The sequence below is a fragment of the Chiloscyllium plagiosum genome, unplaced genomic scaffold, assembly GCF_037043375.1.
Source record: "Chiloscyllium plagiosum isolate Xiang-an unplaced genomic scaffold, Cpla_swu_hap1 HiC_scaffold_21, whole genome shotgun sequence".
Lineage (NCBI taxonomy): Eukaryota > Metazoa > Chordata > Chondrichthyes > Orectolobiformes > Hemiscylliidae > Chiloscyllium > Chiloscyllium plagiosum.
The window spans coordinates 23,750,307-23,767,724 of NW_028270159.1; the positions used below are offsets into that span (position 1 = coordinate 23,750,307).

At 37.4% G+C, this 17,418-nt stretch overlaps 1 protein-coding gene across 5 annotated transcripts in view; it reads right to left on the minus strand.

Annotated features, from left to right (window-relative positions):
- Nucleotides 1-694: 694 nt before the first annotated feature.
- The window catches only part of pbx3b (pre-B-cell leukemia homeobox 3b), a 253,444-nt gene continuing 236,720 nt past the window's right edge, over nt 695-17,418 (minus strand). For 2 of the 5 annotated variants that reach the window (XM_043720211.2, XM_043720213.2), the window contains 4 exons: nt 11,560-11,725; nt 10,899-11,011; nt 9,699-9,788; nt 695-2,311 (listed from right to left, as the gene is read on the minus strand). In XM_043720211.2, the coding sequence (XP_043576146.1) occupies nt 2,219-2,311; nt 9,699-9,788; nt 10,899-11,011; nt 11,560-11,725 (462 nt within the window). In that variant the 3' untranslated portion in view covers nt 695-2,218. Of the gene's footprint in view, nt 2,312-9,637; nt 9,789-10,898; nt 11,012-11,559; nt 11,726-17,418 lie in introns of all 5 variants that reach the window. The other 3 variants (XM_043720212.2, XR_015760711.1, XM_043720215.2) reach the window with 3 other exon arrangements.

A 17,418-nucleotide genomic window follows, 5' to 3' on the forward strand; every position in this document is an offset into this window, starting at 1 on the left:
AAAGTCTAATAACACTGAACTTATAAAGGGCTGAGTCTGGTTCACAGTATATTGATAACGACTTTATAACCTACAAGAGACCCTGAGATCATTTTTAATATCATTACTTCATTTTGAAATTATGTCATATCGATTTGTGTTCCAAAATAATTGGTCCCTTTTGACAAGCCATCTGAGAATTGAAGCAACTATTTTAGTGAACAGCCATAAAATGATACAGGATGTACATTAAATCTCCATTACTTTCAAATGAGGTTTCGGATACTGTGCAAGAAGGTAATGCAAGAGAAATACCAGTTGGTGTAATTGGTAGTCCACATTTGGCAGTTTGAATATGGTTAGATTTAGTATTTAATTTGTTTGTTGATGAATTAATTTCTGTAACATTGACCATACTTAGATCAAATCACAAATCATCTGTATTCCTTCAAGTATACTAACAGACACATACAAAGTATAATGGGGGAATTGTCCGGTGCCATCAGTTACAAAAGCCAATTGCCCATTCAACAACAAATGTACTTTATTTTCTATCCAACTGTTGTTTGTTCATTGGTGTCCACTGGAATTCATACATAAAACATACATCTTGAAGTCCTCACCACCTGACTTTAAACGAAATTGTGAAACATATCTCTCCAGGAGTGGATCCATTTTCTTTTTTCCCCCAAGAGATCAAATGAACACTGAGAGCTTGTTGCATCATGAAAGCAAAAAGTTTATTTAAGATTTCAACTACATTTAACTACCACAAGGAAGACTTCTCAATCCAGGGTGTAGTCCAGTTAGAAAGTAACACGAAACTTTTTAATACATTATATCACTGCCACAAATTATTTCCATGACTCATCAGTTTCAGAATTGCATACAATACAAAAAAAAGGGAGAAAGGAGGGGCTCCCCGTTACACAGGGTGAAATATACAGTACTGAATACTGAATTCTGTATGCATTACATTTTTTGCGTGGTTTAGTAATGACATGACCAACATTCAAAATGATCATCAGTATTTACAACAGTTGTACTGTTTGTGTTTAAGATGGTAACCAAACCTTCCATTTTAGGATTTTTTTTAAAAGTTGCTAGAGCAACCCTGATTTCTTAAAAGATACAATGTACATTAGATTACATGAAAGGAAATAGAGTTAATTACAAGATGCAAAAAAGTAAGAAAGACAAACTACTGTGTGAATATTGTTCAGAGGTAGTAAGTGAGCACTCTAAGCTACAGAACATGTTGAAATTCTATTGGTTTAAATGAGTTTGCATGAGGTAATAAAGCTGTGTCTTGATTGGTGAGATGTATAAATACTCTTTACCTACATTATTTACAACACTCCATGTGAACCTTGCCATTTCCTGCCACAGGTTGAAGTAGCAAATCTGAAAAATTATGAATGCTGCACCCAGCTTTACTGTAAAACCCAGTCTTCAGCCAGTACAAATTCAGAAACAAAGCATTAATAAGACTGGCATTGAATTAATGTGTTAACAAAATAAATGATTGTAAATAGAACTCTGTTATAGTAGCAAGTTTCAGAAATAACAATATTAGTTCTTGGCAACTCTGTGGTAATTTATACATGGGTCAATAGAACAGCTCAACTGATTCTTCCAAGTGTTGAAAAAGGAAATTTGATTAATGTTCTGATTTCCCGTAACATTCTGTTGTTCTAAGCAAGTTACCAGTTCTAGATATCCTGTTAAAATAGTTTTAGGAAGTAACAAGAGTTTAGCTTTGCTAATGTCATTAATTTATGACTGTCTGTCTGCTTCGGCACCAGCATTCTTGTATCTTGAAGTCAAAATTGAAACGTGCATTCATACCTCAAAAGGTCAAGAAGCTTCACAATAACATCTCGCACATATAAATCTTCAAAAACATGTTTTCACCCTTTGTGCATTCCCATTGAAAAATCCCTTTTTGATCCACTTTAAGTCAGAAAACACCAGGCCTGTTTAGGTCTTTGCCTCATTCAGTAACTGAATAAGGTAAGACTGTGCTATATATAATGGAATTAATATGGTTCTTTTCAATGAGAACCGAGTGTTTCTCTTCTTAAATACGGATTGTTTGATTCTTACTTTTTTTTCTGACTAAAGAACAGGGTTTTACAGTAAACAGTAGGTGACTGGGCTACAGAAAATCCACTTTCGTCTCCTACTGGTCAGTGCTAATCAAGGCCTATTGGCTCAGGGAATGGATGTTCCTAGGAGATCAGTTAGAGGTATCAGAGTGCACACTTCCAGGTCCTTCTGTTGGTGAAGTCACAGAAGATGGAGTAGTTGCATCTTGCCATCCTCCATTAGCCTGGAAAACACAAATAGTTGTCTGCAGTTAGTATCAGTCTTGTTAGTGAAAAACAATAATGTGATTTTTTTTTAAACTGAAATTCAAGGAGCATTTAGGAAAATTAATTTGTAGACAATAATAGCAGACATTTCCATATAAACTCATATACCATTATTTTTCTAACACTTTTGCTCTCAAATGTGGGTTATAAACATGCTAGCAAATGAGGTTTTTTTGTAGCTGGTAAGTGGTCCTCAAGGGGAATGCAGCCAACTATGTTTGGGAACGATTATCTTTCCCTTGCAAAGGTTTGCGTCCTTTCACTACGCTCACAGAGAAATTAAGGCCATGGACAATACCTCTGTAGAAGGAATGTACTCTCACAAGGAAATATAGAGGCTACAAAAGAAGGTGGTTGCCCTCAAGGGGTTAAATAGTATATCTTGTTTATTAAGTGACTTTGCAGATGACTCTCTCCCACCCCCAGCACCTACACCTCTGTCACGAGTGGTCAAAAGTTGGGAACTCATCACGTGGACAGGAGAAGATGTAATCATTCCAATTGATCATGATTCTGACACATTAATATTTTACAGCTTATCATTTAACTCAATTTACTATTAAAATGTGTATTTTTCATATTTGTGGCTAAGACTGGTCACATACTAAGTTCCCAAACTTGGTCTCACATGAACTGACACAGAGAGGGTAACAGGTGACTTAATCTGCACCATTCTGATGCAACTTCACATTGATAGTTATTAGGCAGTGAGGTAGGAGGAACTAAAAGGGAATCTCATGTATTGTAGGAGCTGCAGTCTTTCCCTACATAGACACTAATGCAAGAACCAAATTAGGGGTTGAGGGTTCAACGGATTGTCAAGGATTGTATTGTATTTAAAGGATTCTGAAAGCAAGTGTGACAATGTGTCTCTGGTTCTAACAGTTTGGATCTATCTGTGAAACACTTGTTTCAAGCTGATGGTTCACTTTTGTTTTTACTTTCACTTCCTTTTCATTAGTACTATTCTGCACCGTACACCTCTCCAGCCAGAAGAACACACAATTTCGCCTGTTAACTAAGTGAGAATGAACATTCATCAAAATGGCAAATCATGATAGCTCTATGATTCACACAAATTCAAAAAAGATTTCAACATTACATGTTGTTCTGCTATAACGCATGTTTCTTCTGCGCAAACTGGCTATAACACGATTGATGAATTGTGGACATTGTTTGGATAACATGAACTTTCTACTGAAGTGTTGTAGCGATTTTCTATTAACATTCTTCTCCAGTATGATTTTCTATAGTGGTTTTCCATTGCGCGATTTTCTAATGCATGAGGTTGCAGACAAACACAACTGTCGCGTTATAGTAGAATAACCTGTACTGAGAAAATCTTATTCACTCCTCATTCTATATATTTTCCAATTAGTCTTTTACTGTTTTTCTAAGATACACACACATTAAATATATACATTAAAATACACACATATACATATATATATAGACATTACAAATATATCCATTAACACAAAATTTTATCATGTAAAATTGTCACAAAAAGCACAATTTATTAGACATAAATAAGATCTAGCCTACAGGGCTAGAGTTTTTTGTTCATAGACAGTCCAGTTTTGCTAGTGGCTATGACTGTCACTAGCAAATTTCTTCTTCCACTAGCGAAATTGATCAGAATCAAAGCAAGACTGATGATCGGGATGACAAAATGAAAAGTGAATCCTGGGAAGCTGGGACACTACTCTGTGGAGCTCATTAGGAAAATCTTGCTAGTGTTTAGAATACTGACTTGCAAAACTGAAAAATCCATGAGCAATTTGCTAGGCAGCCAGTATTAAATTCAAGCCCTGATTATAACTGCTGTCAGACTCAATCTCCTGAAAAGTGTCCATATTTTGCACAGACAACATTATTCAGAAAAGAGCACTCCTTTGAGATTCAGATTTTAAAACAATATTTTTAAGGTTCTGAGTCATTAGTCTGCAGATACCAATAGTTTTAACTCCTGCAGGCTCATATACATTGAACAGATCAAATATGGCATCCTACAAGGAGCGATTTCTGCTGACATAAGGCGAGATGGTAGAAACAAGGTAAATATTGAAAACAGTCTCTTGCAAATGAAACCAAGCTAATGCATTTGGCACAAACTGATAATCCATTCCACTCTGTTAAATGAATACCTAATAATTGAATGATTTTCTTAAATGAACTGCAACTGAAATTCTATATCTGAACCTAATGCATTCAGTTATCTCAGTTGAATATTCCTGCTGTGAACCCTTGTATGGTCAGATTAAACAATTCACCACTTTCATAGCTGGAATTACAAGATTTATTGTTTCATCAATCTCCCATGTTAGGGACAAATACACAAAACACACACCATTCCAAAATATTCTTGTATTAAAAGTACAAAATAGCCAATGTTGCAGAATATCTCACTGAGCCCCTGACAACAGAATGAATGTCCAACTCATTCAGTAGGAAGAAGTTTAAAAAAAATTTTTAAGTTAGCTGCTAAAAAGAGGCAGAATCAAAAATATGCCTTAGCTTTAAATTGTTGACTTCAAATACGGAGAACAGGCACAACAAGAACAGAATCCAAAATAAAGAGGAATGCTCAGCAGTGTAAGGGCATGATTTTACTGGCATGTTAAAAGAAAAGGGGTCAAGCTAAGACGTATGTTTTGGTGGAAAAACAAGAGCAGCATTTCATGTGAAATTAACCCATGGAAAGACTGACATGTCATATGACATAATTTGGGTTGAGGAGGTGATTCTTTGTCATACGATCAAGAAACATCTCTAGTTCTCTCCAGCGTTACTATTCAACCAATAACTCAAAATTAACATGGCACATGCAGGATGCCAATTACTGTTGACAAATATCTCATTTATTCACTTAGCTTCAAGCCTTCACTTCAACTTGTACATATTCAGTATGCCAGCAGCAGGAACAAGGGAAACAAGATGGACATCTTAGGCCCATGTGCAGGAGCCTGCGTTTTTGATGTCATTAAGTGTAAATTAAATGTGAATTTTGAACTTGGCCACATTACTCTATTCCCACATAAACTACTGGTGCTCCTTACATTTGTTTTGCATCGGGAATGAGAGATACAAGAAATGAGTTCTCCTGATGTCTCGGCCTGTAGAGGCAATTGTTGAAATCAATGTCTGATCAAATTTCTGCTGTGGCAGACAGCTTGTCGCTACATATTTTTATGTCAGTCAAGAAGAGGGAAGGCGCAGGCCTCGTGAGTTGAGGAACGTTGAGTGGAAGTGACGGGGCAGCCCTTTCTGTAGGGGCCAATGTGAGCCACATTGACTTTGAGTGCTTGCGGCGAAGACTAGCCTTTGCTCAAGTCTCCCATCGCCAAACATCAGCAGTAAAAATAGGTTAGCGTATGCTAATAATGGTTTATTTACAATGCGGCTAATTACCGAAGCAATCCATCTGCATTATTGTAAAACTATAACCTATAGCAGTCATGCATGCTGTCAATAAAATCTTTTATTTGCCAATGTATAAAAACGGTAAATAGTCAGCAATGTATACCTACCTTTGCTTACATTGTATGTAAATATATGTCTTTTCTCCCTCACAAAATATCCTCTACATCAACATTTATAAATTAAAGACGTATTGTTCAATTTTCACTTTTCATATTTACCAAACCTACAAGCTTCTTGGTGAAATCTCTGCGTTCCTTTAGAGCAGCTATATTTAGACTGGCTGGATGAAAAATTGAGTTTTGGACTCTGAGTGCCCTTACATCTCCAAATAACATGTATGATGTTCACAAAGCACTCTTGTTTCACAGTGGTAGTGCCCCTAACTCTGAGCCAGGAGGCCCAGCTCAAGTTCCATCTGTTCTAGGGGTATGCAAGAACACCTCTGAACAGGTTAATTACAAAATACCTGTATAACATACAAACAGGAAGCAAATTGTCCTGTTTGCCATATTAGTGCAGGCATGAGTGTGAGTGCAGTGAATATCTGCCAGAAGAATGCAGAATAGGGTGATCATGACATTAAATTGGCATGCGACTTTGGTCTGGTGTCATGGAGTGATTTGGGGGCTCAACATCCCAATCAAAGCTCTCTCTTAATCTTGCAAAGGAGAACATGTTCAGCACCAAGAAGAATTGCTCATACTATACCCATGCTACTTAAAAGGGTGATTATTAACTACAACAACAACTTATATTTGTATAGCACATTTATCATGACAAAATATTCTACAGAACTTCAAAGGAATAGAATAAAATAAAACATGATACTGAGCAAAGTCAGGAGATTTTGATCAGATGACCAAAAGTTTTGTCAAAGAGGTAGATTTTAAGCAGTGTGGTAAAGTAAAGTGAGAAAGAGACCTGGTCAGGCCTAGGGAAAGAATTTCAGAACCTAAGCAGCTCAATGAAGTCATAACCACCAATGATGGAATGAATTAAATTAGGAATCCTTAAGGGCTTAGAATTAAAGAAGCATTGATATCATGGAGGACAGTGGATGAGAATACTAAGAAAGAGATGAGCAAGGCCATGGAGGAATTTGAAAGCAAAGCTGGGAATTTCAAGATCAAGCTGCTTCTTATCTGGGAATACAGGCTGCTGTAAACATGGTAGTTTCTGTGGGTGGTTCAAATAGTAAAAGTCTATAGTATGTGGCCTGTCAAGTACTGAAAGATTTTTTGCTGTACTCATGATTTTGGCATAAATCTGTTACTCTCAAACAAATAAATTAATTCCCTTTGGAATTAGAGCATAGCTTGGAGAATGAACAAAGCACAGCAGAACAAAAACTGGGAGAAGCAGGGAACAGCTATTAGCAGGTAATCACTCATTCAAAATGTTCAGCGTGCAACTACTCTAATTTTCCAACCTCAGAGTAAAACTAGGTCCACACTGCAAGTGTTTGTGAAGGTGACCGGTGGTGAAGTTATATGCATCTGACTTCTTCCAGATTTAAGGTACTAACGGAGCTGGAAAGGTTTGTTTCACCTCACTGACTGAGTTTCCTCACACAAAATTGGACAACACCGAGATTCTACTCAAAGACAGATAGCAACTATTCATTCTCACTTGTCAGGGACAGGCAGACAGAACAAGCACAGATCTTGCCAGGCTTGCAGATTCTCCTTGGCATAGGATGCAGCACCTCAAGTGCTATATGATAATTCTGTTCTAGACCAAGAGTGAAAGGGATTCCACTTTTCCTCAGTGACCAGCTGGTGTTATACCAGAAGTCGTGACTAATCCACATTAAGCCAGTACTGATGACGTCTTCATTCTCTAGGTGGCTATTGGTTGGAAAGGCGATCCACTACCAGATTGGCTGATGATTTTAGTGCACAACTCATGCATAGTATGGGAACAATGTTATTGTGCGTATCCAACATCATTATTCTTCTATAGGCTACCCAACCAAAGTCCTGATCTGAATCCTCTGCAATGGAATCTATGGCACTACTTTACCCTCGAACAAACTGGCTTATTTTTCTATGCTTGTCTTTCCCACTGCCTGGCTACTCCTTACTTGTGTCTGGTGACTCACTAATTGTAGATTCCACCTGTAACCTGTTTCCTCAGAGACACAGGATCTGAGTTTGAATGTAAAATCAAGTGGTGATGCAGTCCTTTCATCATTGCTATCTGCTTGTCCTGGCAAGGTTACATCTGTTGAGTATCTAGAAGGGGAAATAAAACACAAATATAATGGTGTGGTGGAGGAGGGGTAGAAAGCAAGAGATTGATGCTTACACCACCTGCAGAGGACCAAGTTGAATATGAGAATGAAAATTAGAAATGCGGCCACTATCAATTATAATGGTTTAAGCCCTATTACTGGTCAAGCATCAGTGACAGGGGTTCCAACAAGGGCCAGTCCCAACTCCTCCATGGTACTAAGGAAATACAGGCGTTCCGAATCTCTACCAATTAGTTCCTGCCCCCTCACATTGTGTGCCACCTCAGCCTGCAAGATAGAAGGAAGTGTGTTAGTGAATGTTGTGCAATCTGTTTACTTGATGTGGGCTGTTGCAGTTCAATAGTTGGCATTGTGTGCGAGTTATGAGGTGTGGGTTTGAGTCTTACAGCACTGCAAACAGGGTTTGGAGAGGCATTTAAATGTTACTCATGTTTGTTATTTTAGATTGTTGTTCAGTGAATATTGGAATGTGGTAAACTGAGCTGTGGCTGAGGCGAGTATTGGAGTTAGTAGGATATTGTTTGAAGATTCATTCACTGAGCTTGACCACTGAGGACACTGAAATGTTTGCATCTAGAAGCTCAAGGCTCAACTCTGAGCATTGATTGCACTGCCTTACAACTAAATGTGGAGGAACACCTTTATCCAAGGCAATAAAGGGCATCTTTCCTCAACCAAGATCTCTACTACACTATCTAAAAAGCTTAGCGTTCACTCTCTTTCTTGTTGTGCAAATTCTCTCCTTTCCAGGAAAGATTCTCTTCAACCATAAGTGCCAGTACTCATCTGCTTTAACCATAAAGCACCTCTTCTTTATGGGTGAGACTAGCTTTAACAAATGCAAACTTCTAAATGTCGTGCCAGTCACTTATGATATTGGGCCCATACTTCCAGTCAGTATACCCACACCATTTATTGGTTCAATGCAGAGATCATTTGAGTTAGCAGGCAGCACAAATTTGGCATCAAGCCTGCATTGCAATCAATAGGCATGGTTCAATTGTGCATCATGATCCCTGTGCCCATTTTCAGGGGCTATCCAATTACAACCCTGCAGATATCCCTGTAACACTTTGCAGACAATGTGGTTAGTCAGAAGGACAGTCCTTAAAAAATAATTTACCCATCATTATACAAATTTGAATTAGTTGAGTAAATTTAGCTTCTGATCCCTACCGTGTCCAAATCTAATAAAATTTGAAGAAGCTAGCTTCCACCAAATTATAAGCTTTTCATTTAAGAAAACAATAAGTCTCAACTTCTATACCAAACCCTGCACTATTATACAACACCTTGTTAAAGCTAATCAACAAAGATAAAATTCAAGACTCTAAAATGCTGCAGGCAAGGACAGTTTTACACTCCATCTTTCAATGACAGTTTTTGGCCAATGATACATGCAACACTGTAGTACTTTACACTGATCTTAAATTGAAAGAACAAAAGCTTTTTCAACTGTATATTTTCTTGTGTTAGGCAACAGAGCTAATATTCTCACATCATCTTTAAATTTTTACATTAAGGAATTTAGCGGCGCTTTGCTCATTCTGGATAATGTAACCCTCTCTGCCATCAAAAGCTGAATTAAGAAACTATAATGGCTTACACTGGCAGGGCTTTAGCTTTTCTTTTTCTTCTACGGACACAGAAATAAAAGTGTTCCTTACGCTCAAACTGTGTGGACTGTACAGTGAATTCCCTCCAAGACCATCACTGTATCCGCCCGTCTGATTGATAACATGACGCAGGGAATCCACCTGAAGCAAGAGCAAACAAAAAGAAACATGTCAGACTTAATGCAACAGAGCTGTCTTTCTCTAACAGGAAATTATCTAGTAGATTGAGATGTGTAAGCTTGCGATACTACCTTCATCGCATTAGGATATGTTATTCCATTTTAAATAATTTTAACCCATTGTCCATTGTGTTAACATTTGTTTTATAAAGATGTCAGGCTAAGCTTAGATTGTGTACTGAATTCTGCAATTTCTGCCATAGGGTTCCGTTAATTTTATTTTGCATCCAATAAATAAATTACAGGCAAAGGCTTTCTACAACCAGTCAGCATGCTGTCTGTCAGTATCAATTTAATGGATCACTTTTAACACAGTGCAGTCATTTACTGACACTTTTTACACAAATGACCACATTGAGAATGACAAACAGTGAAAAACTACACTGTGTTCTTGTAATACAGCCCACCACTTTGATAAATGTTAACCAAGTCACTGCACAAAGCTAGTACAGTACTCACCTTAAGTAATTTACTTAAACAGGTCATCAAGAGTTAAACCTAATACTTAATTCTATATTTTAAAGGCAGCCTTTCTCTCTACTAAAACAGCTGGAAGGGGGAGTTAGGGGAGAGGGGGAAGGCTCAACACTTTTTAGCAAAACTAGTTTAATTTATTTGGTGAGTGTGGTTCTTCACCCTCACCCCAGTGCCTCTATTAATATGTAAAACTTTGACAGACATAGTCTTCAATCTTCAAGAATGAATAATTCATATTGTGAAAGAAAGAAACAGGTTTCAAAAAACATAAGGCATGAAAAATGAGAAGAAAGTTGTGAATGAATATGGCAAAAGCTTACACCAATCATCAAATTCTCCAACTTTTCACCCATCCCACCCTTAATTGCTCAAGCCAGAGCCGACTGCATTCACATAGTTTTAAAATCAGACATGGAACATCACAAATAACGGACTCAAAACAATAATGATAAATATCAAAGCAGTGGAATGGATAATTTAATTAATCTGTACTTTAGGTACAGAATATTTACTGGGCTATAGGTCAGAGTAAGGCAGTTTTAATTTCTAAGCCGTACCCTGCTACCTAGGCCCTAATATTGGGCATTCTTCCTACCTGTGATTGCACATTGGCTCCGACTTGGGACCCTTGGTAAGAATCCCCATTCAGATTCTGCATGTTCATGAACATGTCCCCAGAATTTGGTAGGTTAAAAGAACCAGAAGAACCTGGAAAGGAAAGAGTCAGGCACCTGAATCACAGAGGGCTTTAAATCTCTCCCCAAAGTTCTCAAAAGAAAGAGCACACGAGAGAAACAGAAATAAGGAAGCAAAGAGAAAAGAAACAGTAGCCTTTCCATCACATGAAAAGCATTAAGAAAACTGTGCAGACTCTTTACAGAATGAGGAATGTCTTTAAAAAAAATCTCTGTTCTGTCAAATAACAACCTGCAAAGTTTGAACCAGTGAATTCTGAAATAATGCTCACTGGTTTTAGAGTGGGAAATACTCCAAGGAGACACCGTGGAACTTACCTTATCAGGAAATAGCAAATTATTGTTTTCAGAATCACTACAAGAACTTTTAATCCAAATCTTAAACACAATCAGAGGTGGGACTTAAACATGGAAATCATGGTACCATTTAGTGTAAGTAACATAATTTTAACAGTTTACTTGAAAGAAATTGAAATTTTTGTTCTGATAAAATTATGCTACTTCATGGGAAAACATAATAGCAACAATTTGTGCACTATGAGAAGGAACCTGTCCACTTACCGGAGGTGGGTGTAGTAGGAGAATTTGCTTGGCTGTTTTGGACAGCAGCTGCCACAGCATGTGCAGCATTTACAGCGGTTTTTGCAGCATATAGGTTGGCTTCTTCTTGGAACTTTCCAATGTTCTTCTTGTACCTGATCCGTTTGTTGCCAAACCAGTTTGACACCTTGGGAAAGGAGGATAGAAAACATCAAAAGACACTGCCAAGAAATCAACTATATTATTATTTCTAAATGTCATGTCTGGGTCCATCAAATTCACAATTTCCAACTTTCCAGTCAGTATTTTGACTAATTAAGTAATAATCAGGGATAGGTTGTATATTATTAGGGATTAGAGCATGACATGATTCTGTCTGTCTTTTGGCAGAACAGACACTCAGGGGATTATACATCTACCACAATGTGTGTTTTCAAATTTACTGATGTGATTACATTTGAAAAAAATCCAAAGAAACCAAAACATTAATAATAAAGAAGTAATTATTGATGCATTAAATGCCACCCGCCAATCAAAAATTGTTACTGAGCTAGTTACAAAGTGCATTCTTCTCTCTAAGAAGTAAGTGGTAAGATGAGAAGGCCTGGAAATTCTATTGTTCTATGTTTCTGGTCTGGAACAACCTGGCAACAGTAGAATTTAAATCATGTTCAGTCGGATGAATATGAATAGAGTGATGTAAATCAATATTAAATGAGCTGGTGTTTTGTGTTCTCCCTTTGAACATATTAGAATCAGGATCTGTGTTGCCAAGGCTAATCTTTGTGCATTAACCTGTGCAGGGATCCTTATAAATTGGTTAGTAATCAGTTGTACTGTGGCCAACAAGGGCAACGTTGAGATGAAGCAGCATTTTATTTTCAAGGGTCAAAATATGGTAACTAGGTAGCAACTGAAATTTTCTGTATCCCAAACCAATGTCATTCATGTTAATATATTATCATTCCATTTTACTAACACTCAGATTATTCATGAAAATAAGTACAACAAGTACCTGGGAATGAGTCAGAGAGCAGTGACCCAATCAGATGACATTATAAAGTACTAGTGTTAAGGCTGAATGATTCAGAAACTCCAGGTGAATGCAAGATTGGGTACAGATCTTAACCCATACTCGTGTGCTAGTTACTTTGTTACCCATGTGTGATTTTCAATATTTAGTCTCTAGAAATGTAAAAATTAATATCTTTCTGGTGAGTGTATTGTTGAAGAAACATCTCTAATATTACTACTAAAGGAGAGCTGTTGATCTGGCACTGTTGGAAAGACTGGGGAGCTTTTTTTAAATGTTGTCTACATTTATATCTTAATGGTACAAGTACAAATGGTTTAGCTGTGCAAATGACAAAGAAAAATGTATAATCCTTCACAGCACAAAGTATGGCAAGGTGGTTTAATTTTATCTGGTAATACACTAATTAACAGATTCACCTAAAATTCCATATGCTATTTTAATGCAGCCATTAACCTATTTATAATAATTTAAGTGGGTTGACTGAATCAGAAGATTGCTCAAAGGAACTTCACGCAAACATGGTAAAACAGTGCACTATCACAGGAAATTAAAGTGATTTGGAGAGAAAAACATCAGATGATACCATAAACTCAGGCAAAGCCTGAAACCTTCCGTAATCATTTAACTCCAACTACTTTTTAAATGAGAACAATTCTATCGTTCAGATTCTGTTGCTTTGTTCATTTACTTTTCTGTTAAGAATCTAACTGTCACCACTGCAGCTGAAGTTTTGCTGTACAGATTAATTTTGATGGATGACTCAACAATAATATTCACATGAGAGAAGGAATGACTATTACACCAATAAATGATGCAGGTTCTGGTCCTACACTACTCCTCCACATATTTTAATATTATTCTGCCCAGTAGTTCACTACGTTTTTCACAATTTAGTTTGATGTTAGAACAATAGACAATTTTGTAGTCAAAATGAAGTGGCTCACAATAAATGTGAACAGCCATCTAAAATAAACTGATGTGAAAAACTGCAGCACAGTATTCTTTGTTTTATAATTTCTGCTTCTCCTCTTATCACTACGACCGCTCCTGCGCATTCTGTCCTTCTGGGTCACCTGAAGCAAAAGTCTTCATTCCAAAGCTCAAACAGCACCTGTCAAAATCTGAAACCAAGAGCAGAGACTTTCTACTGGGGAATGAAATTAAATGCCGTTTCAACCAAATTCTGTGTTTAAGAACAGTTATCGAACAGTGATTTTGTTTTTTTTGTAGGATTTACCAATTAGTGGCCAGAGGGTGTATTAATTATTCAATTAAGGATCGTGGCTAAGTGCCTTAACCAATACAAGGTTCTCCATGCATGGTGGAGTTTGGGGTTTGGCCTTGCTGCCCCTTACCCTGTAAATAGTGGTTTTTTTTGTGAACTGCTGCTTTTTGTTTATTGTCAACTGTTTTTATTTTGTATGGTTTCATAAAATTAAAAAAAAGGTTCTCCTTCAATGAAGGAGCTATAGCCTGCAATTATAGTCAAGGGAGCAAAACAGACCTCTGTTTTGAAGCATTTTCTCAGCACCTTATTTTAAAAACACTAAAGGTGAAATAACAAAATGACCACAGCTGCCCCAGGTAGTTTATGTCTGTATTTGGCCAGGTAGATGTGGTGGCTGCATTTGGGAGGAATGAGGTGAAGTGATTCTGGAGTGCTGGTTTCCAGTCTGCCGTTGGGTGGCTGCTTTGAGGCATCTGCTGGGCTCTCAGCAATCAGGACAGTCCACAGGCCAACTGGGAAATGGCTTTAATTGGCTTCTTAATTAAATTAACAGCTATTAGCTACTTGTAGATTGATAGACATTCCATGGCTGGCCCAACCTCCAGAAAAATGCCCAAGAATCAGTGCTGTAGTGAGGAAATTCATGTTTATTTGGCTCTATTCCTACCCCCAAAATCAGCATCTAATTACTGCCCTAGGAATTCCTTGAGACTAATTTAAGGATAGCTCTCATCCGATTTTATCTTCCTTCCTGATATGGCAGGCATCCCACCTGATAAGGTCAAAGCAGCGGTATGTGTCAATTAAACAAAGCTTCTGCAACAGGGAAGATGTAACCCATCATTTAGTAGTGCATTCTGCTTGAAAATCTTTATTTTATGATAATTTGTAAAGATCTTGCATGTTTTTAAAAGTGTTATGACCACATCTATTACAATATACTATTCACCTTCAGTGCTACATCACATACTACTGGGCATTGTCAACAGTAGATTACTGGGAAATAAACCATACTATCTATAACAGTACAATGATACATTTGCAAGTCCATCATAATTATTGTGGTAAACAGTTCCTGACTATTTAATAACTGAAGTATCAATATAGAGCAAATATTCACAGATGCACACAGATTAAAAAACTCAGCAACCATTCACTATATGTAATAAATTCTAGGCTGTGTACTAAAATTTTATATCTTTAGCACCCATCTAAAATATGAGGATAGATTTTGCACGACATCAGATTCTCAACAGCACTCTAGACTCTGTGCTTCTTAATCTTTAATATCAAGGCAATTAAAATTAATGACCACTCATACAAACCACTGTGGGCAGTGTTTCCTTGACATTGGTTGTTTGATGAGTTTACCTTCAGGTTAACTAACAAGCAAGGTTTAATTGGAGCAAAGGAAGAAAAGACAGTCACTTCATTCTTTCCCTCAGAAATGCAAAAGGAGCTAGATCCACACAAATTTAAAAAACCTTTTTTCAAATAAATTTCAAGAGAACAAACACTCTTTTAACCAGCCTGCATTTGTCTGGAAGAATATGATAAGTAGAAATCATACAATCAATAAACTGTCAGGATAGAGGAAGCCCTATCAGCTTGTGTGTAAGAGCTCAGGTTTTTACTGCTACTCCCAAGATAATTGTAATATTATACTGATGTCTGCCCATTTCTGCTTCAAAACATTCATCAGGCTTGGGCGTCAATGATAGTACATTTTTAAAGCGTAAAAGCAGATAGGATCCAAAATTCTATGGGCTGTATCTGATAGGAAGATGGATACATAATAATAATGGCATATCTGTAACCAAGATGACATAGTACAATGATTCTCTTTAGATACAGCATTGCAGAATTGGAGCATTTGATGTATTCTTGTGCTATTAACCTGATTTTTAACTACAAAGGTACAAACAATTTGATTAGGGGCTGGTATTACGGTTGTTAGCTTCAGTTACTTTGTTGTCAAAATCTCTCAAAACTGCACTTGCACAATGTACTGCCTTAAAAGCTTATTGACTTCACAAAATGATGGTCCAAAGATTTGTTTTATATATTAAAATGTAAATGAAGAATAGAAGATTATAATTTCTTTAAGCCCAAGACAATTTGGTTACAGAGTTTGTACTCTAAGTTTTAATTATTATTAGAAGTAAAGATCAGACCTTCACTCATAAAGCCATTTTATTCAAAACACTTTAGGTTTAAACAAAGACAGAAATTGCTAGAAAAATTCAGCAGGTCTGGCCACATCTGTGGAGAGAAAGCTGAATTAACATTTCAGGTTCAGTGACCCTTCTTCAGAACTAACTGTAGCTGGGAGAAGGTTGGTTTTTATGCTAAAGAAGGGGTGGGGGTAGAGGGGGAAGAAATTAATGATAGGTGGAGATGGAACCCAGAGAGAGAAAAACACAGTTGGGCCGACAAAGGAATAGATAAAGGTCAGCCTGGTTTGGGGACCATTAGTAGCTGACAGTGGGTTGTTTGTGGTAGCTGCCTATGTGATGACAGGGCCTGGTGTGTAGGGTGGGAGTAAGGACATCGGAGAAGGTACTCAAACCCTTTAATTGTTGAACTCAATATTGGGTCCAGAAGGTTGCAAGGTTCCCAAGCAGAAAATGACTTGCTGTTCTTCCAGCTTGCACTGAGCTTTGCTGGAGCACTGCAGCAAATTGGAGACAGAGATATTGGCCAGGCTGCTCCATGGTATGTTGAAATGGCAACTAATCCAATTTTCTCTCTCTCTCTGGGCTCCATCTCCACCTTCTCCCTCCCCAATCTTTTCCCAGCTACAATCAGTTCTGAAGAAGGGTCACTGGACCCGAAATGTAAATTCTGCTTTCTGACCACAGATGTTGTCAAACCTGCTGAGTTTTTTCCAGCAATTCCTGTTTTTGTTTCTGATGTCCAGCACCTGCAGTTATTTGTTTTTTCATTTTAGATTTAAGTTTATTTTGAGCCCAAATTGGTCTCTTTGAGAACTAATTGAGCAAATATTTGTGTACATATCAGAAACGGTTAATGTAGAATTTAAAACAAATAGAGTGATTTATTAGGATCTTGATAGATCAGGAATAAGTACACTCCACCTACAGAGAGGAATGGCAAGGTGTCCTTTGCACCAACAGTTGTCTGAGATTACATTCTCAGTGAGTTTAAGGTACATTCAATTCTTAGAATGTTTCCTCCCATCCCAATATTTCCTCTCCTCTTATTGCAAAATCATAAGGTGATTCTACATCATTAAACGTCATTTAAGTTCATCATGTGCAGTTCTGGACAGTGAGTGTCACCAAATTATTTGGTCATAGAGCACATCACATTTGAGCTCAAACAGAGTGAGGCATAGCATCTGTGGAGAGAAGCAACAAGTTAGTGTTTCAGGCACTGCACTTCTTTAATAGTTTCAGGTGCTTTTGAGAGGCAGTGCCTGAAACAATGATTTGTTACTTCTCTCCACAGATGTACAGCCTGTCCAACTGAGTGCTTCCAGCATGCTCTACGATTGTTTCAGAATTCCAGTATCTACAACATTACTTTCTTTGTGACATTCAAGCCCAATTCCACCCTTGCCTAAAATCTATACATGTATTTATTAACAGTGGTC